This window comes from Homarus americanus, unplaced genomic scaffold (genome assembly GCF_018991925.1).
Source record: "Homarus americanus isolate GMGI-L3 unplaced genomic scaffold, GMGI_Hamer_2.0 scaffold25860, whole genome shotgun sequence".
Taxonomy (NCBI): Eukaryota; Metazoa; Arthropoda; class Malacostraca; order Decapoda; family Nephropidae; genus Homarus; species Homarus americanus.
In genome coordinates, this window is record NW_024724693.1 from 2,515,553 (window position 1) to 2,528,891 (window position 13,339).

Consider the following 13,339-nt stretch of genomic DNA (forward strand, 5'->3'; position numbering starts at 1 on the left):
CAAAAACTGCTTCAATCGCCATACATCTTAGAATACACCGGTAATCATGTTTTACTGTTCTTTCATGCGGCTTCACTTAATAAGAGTTTCTTTATAAAATTTAATTACTTATATAAAATATAATTAATAACTCTAATGGCTTCAATGAACAGTATAATATCAGAGTAATATAGAAAATTAATTAAATGTTTAGCGGAGCATTGGGACAAGAGACGACCCATCATCCATCAGTGTTGTCCCGGTGCTGAGGGAAGGTGGACGTGTTAGGGGCTGTCCTTTACTCTCTCTTGTTCGTAAGTTATAAAATTGTATTAATTAATTTCTATATTGTTTGGTAAATATAGGTTCTTATTATTGGTGGTAATTGTTAACACCTGTTGCATGGTTGAATCAGTATCTTGAGGATATTTAACACCTATGAGAAGATATGTTTGTGTCAAATGAATGGTAAATTTTTATTAATAAGTTAATATGGGTATTTATTATGTTTGTATGGCTATAGGAAACATCCGCTCCTTGATCTAGCAACAACACTGATTTTTCCATGGATATTTGTGAATATTTATCCGGTTGTCGGTTAGGTAGGGTATTTTAGTTGATAGAATTGGATGAAACTATATGAAACGTTAATTGCAATCTACTAATTAGATAAACGTAGAAGAGAATCCTTTCAATGTCGTTAGGTATGTTTTAAAAGGTTTTTCTGGTAAGGTTAGGTTGGTCAAGTTTTAATAGGTTCTGTGTATTCTCGGACATGTCCTCCATTTAGGTCTCGTAATCTTCATCCGGAAGTAATTATTAAAATTCTTCAAAAGTCCGGAATTTCAGCTTCCATCATTTTCTCCACGGAAAGAAACAGGAACTGTAATGACGAGAGAGAGAGAGAGAGAGAGGGGAGGTGGAAACAGTAGAGATCTCGTTCAGTTTTCGTCAGCTGATAAGTCACGTGTCCGCCTGTTTTGGTCTAGCCTGTAGTGCCATGTACTGCTTTTCCTTGTTCTTCAGCCACGCGCATTATTATAATTTTGTTTGTATTTAGTGCTATTACAGCCATAAATGAAATGTTGAAAGTATGCCATTTTTTCTTATGGCTTTGTTTTTACACTGTAGCATTTTAGCAATTTTCAACCATAATCTAGCCACTTTCGCTATATTATTTACGTGACGGTGACCGGTGGTTGGCCAGTCTTTAACCTCCAGTGACAGTCTTGGTTGTGGGTTTGTCGCTTGGTGCCACAGCTAGTGATTTATTAATAATTATTATTATTATTATTATTATTATTATTATTATTATTATTATTATTATTATTATTATTATTATTATTATTATTATTATTATTATTTCGCCCCCCATGCCCCGATGTGGGTCAGTGACCTGTGCTTGGGTGGGCTAATGTCCGTAAAAAAAAATAATGTAAAAGGGACTGGGAGACTCAGTAACCCTCCTTCCTCTTAAGGGTGTACAGTACAAGGCAACTGGGAATGGTTTAAGTAATCGACAGTCCCATGTTGTGACTATGACAATGCACAAGGTGATACATGGGATGGCAGCCTTACTGTTATAGATATAGATCAAGTTCTTATAATATCCGAGCAGGATAGGACTCGAAGCAACGGATTTAAGTTGGATAAGTTTAGGTTTAGGAGGGAGATAGGAAGAAACTGATTCACAAATAGGGTGGTGGACGAGTGGAACAAGCTTAGCAACTTTGTAGTAAGTGCTGGAACTCTGGAAAGTTTCAAAAGGAGGCTAGATAGATTCATGGATGATAGAGAGTGGTAGTAACTCTCGACAGGAGCTGCCATGCACAGGCCAACCGGCCTATTGCAGACTCCTTATTTTCTTATGTTCTTATGTTCTTATGTTCTTATGTTATAAAGTACAGTACTGTATCTTGTGGGACCATTCTAATATAAAGGGTTGTGGTTATTGCTGTAAGGGATGTTGTTTACAGCACCTTCTCAACTATTAAAAGGTGAGCTACAGGTTTGGTCACTGTAGACTAAGGCTGGCTAATAACTTGAGTCACCCACGTAGGTTTCATTATAAAACCTAATATAGGGATTCAGTCCTTAGTCTGCGGCCGCACTGAGAGCGGGCAGGCGGGAGCGGGCACGTGTTGTTGCCAGCCCGCGCCCTCTGCCAGTGTGGCCACGTCTAAGGGTTATAATGCTGCAAAGTCTTCTGCGCCCACCAGCTCTCGCCTGCCCACTCTCAGTGCGGCAGCAGCCTTAATTTTTAATGAAGACTTCTGTGTAATTTGCAGGAAAATCTCCCAATCCATGTGGACAAGAGCATCATGTCACTTGCACAGTTGACTAAGCTGGCATCTCCTACAGATCCTGATGTGATCACTGACATGGTATGGCCTTCATTTTTCTGCACCTTGTTTGACTATAACAAACTGTCAAAGAACCATCACATGGATTATTGTATTGATCACTTTGTTGATATTCTAGCCACTTTGTATTGCTCTCACTGTATTAAATGTGTATCTTAATCCCTGATACATCTTGTAAGAATATACTGTACATGTATCCACAACTTGGGCTTCTCTTGAATATGGAACTGTCATATACAGGTACTGTACTTTACTTCTTCCTCACCTGTGTGTGTGTCTAATATCCTGATTGCTTTCTTCAGTTTTGTGATTACCAGTAATCCTTTAGGACAGTGTAACTAAATGCCGTTGTATATACTGTACTTAGGTTTATTATTCAAATATTCCTCATGACATATCCTTGTAGCTCTTAGGAAGAAACTAATCACCACACCTGTCTTGGTTCTCACTGTGGGTAGACAAATAATGAAGAAAGTCGTCTTTCTTTGTAGGCGTTCTATAACATGAAAACTTAACATTTTCACCCGATCTCCAAATCACATGTGTATAGAAGAGCTGTGTGTTCTTGACAGCCACTACTACAGTACAGTCGTACATCATCAGTGATGTTTTTGGTGATCATTAACTTGTTTTACAGTATTAGCCAATAATAATAATAAGAAAATTTTGCAGAAAAATGCAATTATTGTTGGTTTGAAGATCAAACCACTGTACATCACTTTACTTTTATCCTCTTCACCACTGATCAGCTCGTTAGCCGCTTGGGCGATCGGTCACGTCTGTTACTTTTCCTTTTCTTTTCAGGTAGTTATTCTCATTCAACTTGCGATAAAATAATAATTATTCACAGTACTAACTTCCAGTTTTCACTGTTCACTAGGAAAGGGATTGAGCTGCACGATAAAAAAAGAACCCACTAGCTTAATAAACAACAGTTATGGTTGTTTGAACTTCGAAAAACTTTAAATACGTTTTTCTCAGCTTTTTTAATTTGGCGTTTCACCCCCTTCTGATGCGGAGCGCCTCATCTAATATACTATAGGACTAGGCGTGTCTGTCTGTTCTGGGCAGCCGAAACGGCACAATCGTTTTTCATCAAACTTGGTGGAAAAATCGCAAAAAAAAATCGTGGAGTGGAACAAACCTGGTCCCATGTCGATAGTTTCTTTAGGATGGCATTAATTAACCATTTTATTTACAATGGAAAACGATGCAAGTTTACGGACTTGGTGCACCCTAATTAACCATGCAAGTCTACGGACTTGGCGTACCCTCATTCGCTGTACGGTGTCACGAGCGTTCAAACTTTCACTGGGCACGAACGTTCCCTCGATCACTTGTGTGTACTATACTGTACTATGGTTTTGCTTCTACTATTGAACTTGCATCAGACAGATATACTTATGTCAACACGGTGACAGTTCTGCATCTTGGAATGGTTGATGCAACTGTTCATAAGTAATCTTGGTTCCTTGGTTATTTCATGACAGCTCTTGTTAATTACGTACTATAATTACAATGCTTCCAAAATATAATGCTTGTGAAAATTATACTGTAGTTTATGATTGTAGTTGATGTGTTAAGTGAGGAGAAAAAGAACACGAAGGGGAGGAATATATTAAGTGAGTGTCAATAGATAGAGTAGGTGTCTGTGTTGGTACTCGGTGTCTGTGTTGGTACTCGGTGTCTGTGTTGGAAGTTGTTAAGATTTGCTCTTTGTGCTCTGAGCCTCCCACATGTAATATTATGTTCTTCCTGTTTTTTTTTTTCAGTGGTCATCTTTATTCACAAACAGACTCGGCACTGTCAGTCTGTCAACATTGGCAATTAAGCAGCTACTCACAGTGACCATCTCTACCATTACCTACCTGCGTTCACTTTTTCCCGAGGTAACTATTGTGACAAGTTGTGTCTCTGTGTATACACTACGAGTCGATCAGTGGTGAAGAGGATAAAAGTAGAGACATGAAAATAAGACAAAAGTTGAGGATTTTCCAAACCTTTAGCACCTCCCCCTCCCTTTACAATGTTAATTTTATTAACTGTTTACCACTACAGTATAAAGATCATTCTCCTCTTTGTTTTGTAGTTTATACTAAATACTACACAATTAATCTCCAATTTTTTTGTAGCTGAGGAATATAATTAAATTTCAATGGCTTATTATTTGTTTATAACAGTGCTGTACCAGTATAGTTGTCAAGAAAGAGTGAGCTCCTTCCACCCTTAAGAGCGGGGCACAGGACCATGTTGTTGAGCAGATGTTTAATTAATGTAACCATCTCTACAGGACTGACCATAGCAACATAAACTGACACATGAATCTTATTTGTATCCACGAGACAAGACACTGACTGCTTGATTATAGAAAGTTTGAAGTAATGGATGAATCGTTAACATACAAAGGAAGATTCACTGATGACTTTTCAGAGAAACTGGTGAGTAGATGTTTTAATGACATGATGGTCTTATCCCCCCGAACAGGCTGTGTACTGTGACAAAGTTATCCAGGACATAAACCTGAAGATTCTAAAGAGAAGCGGCCAACACATCGCACCACACACTTTCATGGAGAGTATCGAGGGGTGCTATGAGGCAATTGAGAAGCAGTATGTGAGTTAAAATTTTACTAAAGAGTGCTTACTTATATTGCTTATAATTTATTGCCTAAGGATCATAATGACAGAGGTACAGTTTAATAATGAGGATAATATTACTACTACTATTATTATGGTACTGATAATAATACAGTAATGGTTTATTAAAAAGTACCATAGCCATAAGCTGAAAATATAGTACAGTATAAGTGGTTCATATGTAACATAAGAACATGGGGAGGAGGGTCATTTGGTAGGCAGTTTCAGTGTTATTAAACTAAAGAAGAGTTGTCGATGAGTTTTGCAGTGGTTAGAATGGGACTCGTCTTGTAGTGATCAGTATGAGGTTATGTGGGCTCTACTCATACACCACATATCAAGAGGCACATATTAGTAGACGATGACCAACGACACTAAGACAAAACATAACGATGCTAAACAGACACCTTCTCTAGTGGTTTAATAATGAAACAACAATGAGCAGGGATATGTTGAGCAGGGTGGCCCAGTCCAAATTTCTTATCTCTTGTAAAAACAATTAGATGTTGATATATTAACTGCAGTATTCTTGTGTTTCAGTTGAGGGAGATGCAACTCATTATTTATGAACATGATCCAGATAATCCTCTTGAGATTTACACATTCAATTTGAGCTACTTTAAGGATGGCTCCTCAACTCTCTCTCAGTTAAAAGGTCAAAGCATACAGTAAGTAGAGTCAAAGATGATATATCTAAATCTTGAATTGTACTTCAAACCTTAAAATATCCCAAGAAAACTCAGTTCTATCTTTAAATTAATTTTACTCGTAAGAACTTTAGAAATACACTGTATTATGGTGATGGATGGGTGTGTTGCTGCCACCACCTGCACCTGATGATTATTCTGTGTTCAGTCTCTCATAGTGTAGTTAGGTATTTCTGCAGGATGGCATCAGTAGCACCAGTCCTCACACTCCACCTGGTGTATTGCCACTTGAGAGAAATTTTAAACAAATGTAGATAATCTTTCATTACCTCGGAGTTATGACTCTCTTGCCAGTATGGTGATTGTTTGGGAGTCCTACATATAATACCCAGTTACGACTGTAAAAGTAAGTTGGCAGTAGGAAGGACATCCGGCCATAAAACTTGCTGCACACCTGCCTGATGACAACTGGGCCACCAGAGTTGTGTCTTTTCCCTGGTGTTCAGTGCATTTTCTGGGTTGACACACTGCCTGTAGCGGGTGAACGTTTAATTTTTTTTTTTTTTTTTTACGGGGATTAGCCCACCTGGGCACAGGTCACTGACCCACATCAGGGCCTGTGGGGCAAAAATATATTAATAATAAATAATAATAATAATATCTAATATTTTTATGACAACAATTAATAAAATTAATAGCAAATTAAAAAAATAATAAATAAATACAAAAACGAAAAAAATAATTCAAGAGTGAGAGACGATATACATTATGTATGTTGTGTTGTCCATGTAAGAGAAACAATTGAGACCTGCAATTGTGTGTAAATGAGGCAGAAAGTCAGGTCAGCAACCTGGGACTTGGTCACAATTTTCGTGATGCCATATAGCAGCAGGGTCTACCATTAGACAACACATTATGCTTCCAATATCTTCCCAGGCGGTAGTACCTACCTGTTTGGTAGCTGCCTACTACCTACTAGGTTGGTTCTTCTGCTTGACAGTGCAGGAGCCTTGACTCAGGAGTAATGCCCTGAGAGGCTGTTCCATCATCAAGAGAATAATACTGTGTTTATAATACTATGTTGCTCTGATCACTACCCAACTCCTTTACCTGACTGAAATTTCAACCAAAAAGTTTTATAACAAATTATTTCTTTCAGTGGTGAAAAGTCGTTCATCTTGAAGATGCCTATAATGAAGATGCTGCGAAAAGTCATCCTGATGTTGCAGTCTTTTGTACAGCTTCCTGAAACTGTCATTTTTGGCTTCAAGCTGTTTTATTATGATGATGGTAAAAGTTCCAGCTTTGTTGAATTAGTTTTTTGCCTTGTTTGGGGACTTTTGGACATTTTACAATCTGGAGCCAGTGCATGCTCAGTACATACAGTACTTGTGTAACAGAGACATGATAACTGTCCAGGCAGCAACAAATCGATGAGTGGCAATGAGGATAAAGGAAAGGAAAGTTTTAGGGACTTTTTGAGCATTTTATTTTTATTATTTAAGTTCTTAAGGCCATCAGGAAGATAAATGTCAAGTATTGTAACATTAAATTTTTACATGAAGACATAATGTGTTTGTTCAATCTAGCCCTAGACAAAACTATCAGAACCAATGACGATCATCTGGTGAAGAGGATAAAAGTAAATGAGGTAAGGTACCTGTACAGTATATTTACTGTACTTTTGTTTACTTTTTATCCTCTTCACCACTGATCTGCACGTTAGCCACACTGTTATGCACGGTTGGCAATTACTGGGCATGTATTGGATCCAGAATGTACCTGTGCCAGTGTTTAGTCCTGTGAAGATTGTTATTATTTTACAATCTTGACTATTTATGTTTTTAATAAACTCCCAAAACCCTGGGTCTAGCACATGCAAGATTGCTGCCAAGTTGTAGGATGAGTTTCTTGAGTTGGTTGCTCTGTCTTCCATGTGCTGTTGTAACCCATGTGCTGCCAAGCTTACAAAGAGCAGTCTATTTTCTGTACACCACTGAACTAAGAGCTTGTCTCTGGCAGGTAACAAATCTATATTTCACAGATTTGTGTCTTAAGAGTTATTATCCACACTGTTGTATATTTGTATTCAGTTTTCACTTCATATACTCACTAGTCATTAATACAACATGTCCTAGATTTAACATTTTTGTTTACTTGATAGTTACATCCTCTCTACAGTGACGCCAGCAGACTATGACCCTGCGGCCTTCATGCCAGTTATTGACTCTCGAGCAAAATTTTCGTCAGCCCCAACTAAAGTAAAGGTTTGTGCAGTCTGTATACATAATATAATCATCTTAACTAACTTCTTCCTTATGTTGTAATGTTCAAGTAAACTACAGTACTGTAATATGTTTGGGTGCAGTAGAACAGAGGTTCTACTCAATATTCATAACTAGTCTTAGGAACAGGCAAGGTTAGTACAGTACATTACAGTACAGTACTTCTTCTGGTATTCTCTGCCTCTAAATTTGTCACATTGGCCTCCGTATTACCCTAACTCTTCTCAGGGATGGTTTCATCTTTCAAAATGTGAATACAGTAGAAGTCCAAAAATCCAGATTGCTTGGGGATTGGGTTGGTCCGGATTTTCCGGATTCTCAGGCAGTACTTTTAAAATTCAAATTTAAGGAGGAATAAAGAAGAGATGAACAGGTACATTTTGATAGTTTATCCATTAGCAAATACAGCATGCTTCATTTATCAAAACGAGCAGTTTAAAGAAAAATAAAGTCAACACTTGACAAAAATGTAAACAAACATTTTTCACTACAAAAAAAAGGGGCGTGTAATGCTTGAAATCATGTTTAAAAATGAACATTGTAAAAGAAAAATACAGTAAACAAATGAAAGAAGAAATTATTTTATACAAATTGATTATTTATTTGTAGTTTATTAATGAAACATTTTCCTATAAAATACAAAGTACAAAACAACAAATAAACATTTATGCGTTCATTTCCACGACTTCTATATCGTCTGCTGCACTGCTTGTGGATGGAACACTTGCAGCTTCTACTGCATCTGCTGCACTGCTTGACACTGCTTTCTTTAAATACTTGTTTACGACTGTAATTTCTTTGTGATAAGATTATTCTGCACCATGTGTGCATGCAATGGCGTCTTGAAGACTGAAGCTATGGTTCTGTTCCACAAATTTAATAACCGTTTCAATGCCCTTTTCTGCAGCAGCCCAAGATATCTTTTCTTTAACTCTGTCGTCTTCTTCACCAGATTCTTCTGAACAAATCTCTTCTCAGGAGTTGTAATGCTTTGAATGATTTCTTGATCAGTGAAAGTGGCTGCAACTTCAATATCATCGTCAATGTGTATCCACTCTTCTATGTCGGCAGCATTAAGCTTGCGTAGAGGGTTGTCTTCCCGAGATAATTTAAGTCTCCATCAGTTCTTGCACTTCAGATGCCCTCTGCTTTATGTGGAATCCTTCAAAATCTTTGTCTTGATCACACTCTAGATCTGCAAACATCACTTTCGGCCACAACTTTCGCCACTCTCTTAAAAGTGTTTCAGGCTTGACTGCATTCCATGCAGTCACGAGTGAAAATATTGCATCCTTGATCTTAAAACTGCGTTGAAATTCTGTAGGGTTGACATTCTTATTCATCATTTTCGTCATAAAATCATTTTTAGGGTGACATTTAAAGTTCCTAATGACTCCTTGATCCATGGGTTGAATCAATGATGTTACGTTTGGTGACAAGTAACATGCATAAATATTCCCTCAGACACTAATTTTGATTCATGCGGGTGGGCCCTACAGTTGTCGAGAAGTAGCTGGCACTTGGTATTTGCAGGCTTACCCAATTTCCTTAAGTTCTGACGAACTGATGGAACAAAATCATGAACAAACCAATTGCAAAATATGTCTTTGTCCATCAAGCACTCTTTTGGGCTTTATAGGACACAGGCAAGTGCACAATTCCTTTAAAGGCCCGTGGGCTCTTAAGTTTGCTAATCGCCAAAAGCTTAATTTTATGCTGACCTGAAGCATTAGCACATATAAAAACGGTAAATCTTTCCTTATTAAGCTTAAACCCTGTTGCATTTTGTTCTTGGTTTCCAGCCAAAGTTTTTGTGGGCAAACACTTCCAGTAAACCCCTGTTTCATCAGCATTATAAATTTGATCGGTTGTGAGATCATAGTCATTTACAATTTGTTCAAATGTAGCACTATATTTTGTTGCTGCTTGTGTATCAGCCGACTGTCTTTCTCCAGCAATATCTAACTGTCTAATACCATGACGAGTCTTGAAATTCATAAGCCATCCATCACTAACTGCTCACTCTGATTCAATGTTCATTTGCTCCTTAAAAGACTTTGCTTTGGCAATAAACATCGGCCCAGAAATTGCCACACTTTCTAATCGTTCTAACAAAAACCATTCTTGAAACACTTTATCAAGATTTTCTAATTTGGGCCGATGTAAACTTTTTCTTTCAGCAATTTTATTGTAAGGCTCAGAAGAAGCTGTGAATTCTAGAATTTTATTCTTTGCCTTTTTTATATTATAAATTGTTGACTTTCCAATGTCGTATGTTTCCATTAGAACAGCATTGCTCACACCACGTTCTTGTTTCTTAATTATTTCAAGTTTGTCACTCAATTTCAATGTGTTCTTCTTTCTCTTCACACAACAAAGTTTATCTACTTTAGGAGCCATTATTATGGGCTTGTACTCTGTAAATGGAAAGAGTAGGACTCAAAATTATATATGTTGTCACAGTTTGATTGCTTGTTTTAAAGTAGCTATCGCGTGGTCGCTTGTTGTCGCTGTGTAGCTGTGGCGTTCACGCATGCACACATACACAAAAGATTTATAGTGCCTCAAATTTTACATCAGGACAAGCTAATTACAAAACTAACAAAATTAGCTACCTATAATTTAGTTAATTTTATTATTAGAATTATGTAAATTAATTTTTTTTAAAGCAACTCCATTCATTTACGTAACCCACAAAAGCCCACTAAATTTAAAAAGTTTGAAAGTTTTCAAAAAGTCCGGATTCTTGGGTGGTCCGGATTTCTGGCATCCGTATTTTTGGACTTTTACTGTAATATCATCGACATTACTTATAGATTTTCGTTAATGACATGGACACTGTTTACTGATTCTCTATATCTGTGGATGAAGGTAGATCCTGTGTTGAGAGATTTATTAAGTTTTAACTCCATGGGCAGTGTACAGTAATATAAACATCATCCAGTCCAGTTCAGTCTTGCATTATTCAGTGGTGCTTCAGGGTCAATACTCCATTATTTGCTTAAAACATAATACTGTATAAGGATGAGTGTTGATATATACAGTATATAATGGTGTTCTTTGTTTATTTCAGGTTAGCATGGTGCAGTCAACGTTTCACAGTGTGAGACTTGGTGTTACTACATCTCTCTATAGTAGTAACGCCCAGAAACAGGTACAGTACAGCATCTATATCTCTCTCCTCTACTTTACTACCTTCTGTGTTAGTGTTCTTAATGTTTTCAGTTACTTTTATTATGGTTTGAGGAATCAGGCCTTGAGAATATCTTTCAAACTTTTTTGTCTATTTTATCCACGATTAATTCAACAGACAAACGAGCCGAGAGTTAGCTCAAGGTATTTCACCGAGGGTACAGTTGAGGTGGGCTCATTCCCATATAGTACAATGAATTTGTTTACCTTTTGAGTTTTCTTTTTGATCCAGATAATATTTCTTCAGTCTTTCCAAGATGTAGGGATAATTTGTTGTCTATCAGCCACTGGTTTACATGACTCCAGTTCAGATAACTCGTTAGCTGTATCATTGGATCTTAACCTCACACTAAAAGAGCACTTTCATCAGCATACAGCAATGGTTTACAGTTAACACTAATGAGTATGTTGTTTACTTAACACAGGAAGAGCAAACATCTTATGATACTCCCTTGTGGACTTGGTGTTATTTAAAACAACAATTTGTTTTCTGTTGCTAAGACATGATTTAAACCAGTTAACACTCGTGGTCTTTCTACACAAATTGCGTCACTAAGCACTCCCGTGCCCGCTCAGCCATAGCTCACACTGAGAGCTCCCCTCCCATAGGCAGAGATGGTTTGCAACTTTAGATGCTTTGTGACAGAGCTCATCATTGATGTTTTAACATTATGTTGGAATGTTCTTTTCATTTGTTGCTTCCAGATCTTTTTGGGGTTATTTTTATTTCCCTTAATCTTATTGTTTATGTGTTCTTACTTTGGTTGCTTTAAGAAGAGGGCGAGTAGGCTCAAAAGTCAGGTGGCACAAAAAACCAGGTTCACTGCATAATGAAAAAGGAAGTTTGTTTGTGTTATAAAGGTGATATTGTGATCATGTTAACATACATAGCTACAACAAAGGACATGTGTACACTTGCCACAGAAAGTTCTCTAACAGTTGGACGCAACAGAACTCAGAATGATCACTATTGCTCATGTCGTCTCAGAATGGTTGGTGTGCCTGGTTGTGAAAGGACTCAATATTTCTCAATAAAATATGTTGTTCATCTTTATAGTATTTACAGGTGAAAAGAAGTAATTTAATTTGTAATAAAACTTCATCAGAGAGCAATGTTCAGATTCCTCATTCATTTTGTCATAGTACGGTATGATCCTTAGAAAACTTTTAGTGGTGAGTGTACAGTACAGTTCATCAAACGTCACCACTGTTGATTTTTTTTATCCCTGACAATACTTTAAACAATGTGTGTGTGAACACCATCTTAATGCTGTTTATTGTTATTGACCCCAAGCAGGTGCCGAGCATGACAGACTCCATGAGTGAGAAGGAAAATATTTTGCCTTCCTCTACTGCTGAACCAGATGTCCACCGTTCATTGCGTGGTATGTCCTCTACAGCTGAACCAGATGTCCACCGTTCATTGCGTGGTATGTCATCTACTGCTGAACCAGATGTCCACCGTTCATTGCGTGGTATGTCCTCTACAACTGAACCAGATGTCCACCGTTCATTGCGTGGTATGTCCTCTACTGCTGAACCAGATGTCCACCGTTCATTGCGTGGTATGTGCTCTACTGCTGAACCAATGTCCTCTACTGCTGAACCAGATGTCCACCATTCGTGGTATGTCCTACTGCTGAACCAGATGTCCATTCATTGCGTGGTATGTCCTCTACTGCTGAACCAGATGTCCACCGTTCATTGCGTGGTATGTCCTCTACTGCTGAACCAGATGTCCACCGTTCATTGCGTGGTATGCGCTCTACTGCTGAACCAGATGTCCACCGTTCATTGCGTGGTATGTCCTCTACTGCTGAACCAAATGTCCACCGTTCATTGCATGGTATGTGCTCTACTGCTGAACCAGATGTCCACCGTTCATTGCGTGGTATGTCCTCTACTGCTGAACCAGATGTCCACCGTTCATTGCGTGGTATGTACTAATTGTTTTACACACACACACAGACACACACAAACTACTACTACTATGCTATGATACAATGATATGAGTAATTAAGGATGTCACCTAGGTTGGTGAGTTTTGAGGTGACTAAAGAGGCCGATACGGGACCCGCAATGTCATCCACATTCGTTGCACATGTGGAGGGTTCCCTCTACTGTGGGAGGGGCGGTGGCAACATCTTTCTGATGTTGGTGCTTGTCTGCCTCGGTATGCAGTCGGGCTAACTCGAAAGTATTGACACTTTCTCGTGTGGTGCTTCTCCAAGCGTTAC

At 38.0% G+C, this 13,339-nt stretch overlaps 1 protein-coding gene across 6 annotated transcripts in view; it reads left to right on the plus strand.

Moving 5' to 3' along the window:
* Nucleotides 1-238: 238 nt before the first annotated feature.
* LOC121864515 (HORMA domain-containing protein 1-like) overlaps nt 239-13,339 on the plus strand; it is a 78,688-nt gene continuing 65,587 nt past the window's right edge. For 2 of the 6 annotated variants that reach the window (XM_042363579.1, XM_042363583.1), the window contains exons 1-9: nt 1,850-2,363; nt 4,115-4,231; nt 4,827-4,955; nt 5,519-5,646; nt 6,785-6,915; nt 7,807-7,892; nt 10,984-11,064; nt 12,397-12,667; nt 12,769-13,038. In XM_042363579.1, the coding sequence (XP_042219513.1) occupies nt 2,301-2,363; nt 4,115-4,231; nt 4,827-4,955; nt 5,519-5,646; nt 6,785-6,915; nt 7,807-7,892; nt 10,984-11,064; nt 12,397-12,667; nt 12,769-13,038 (1,276 nt within the window). In that variant the 5' untranslated portion in view covers nt 1,850-2,300. Of the gene's footprint in view, nt 294-1,849; nt 2,364-4,114; nt 4,232-4,826; nt 4,956-5,518; nt 5,647-6,784; nt 6,916-7,806; nt 7,893-10,983; nt 11,065-12,396; nt 12,668-12,768; nt 13,039-13,339 lie in introns of those variants that run through there. The other 4 variants (XM_042363581.1, XM_042363580.1, XM_042363584.1 and 1 more) reach the window with 4 other exon arrangements.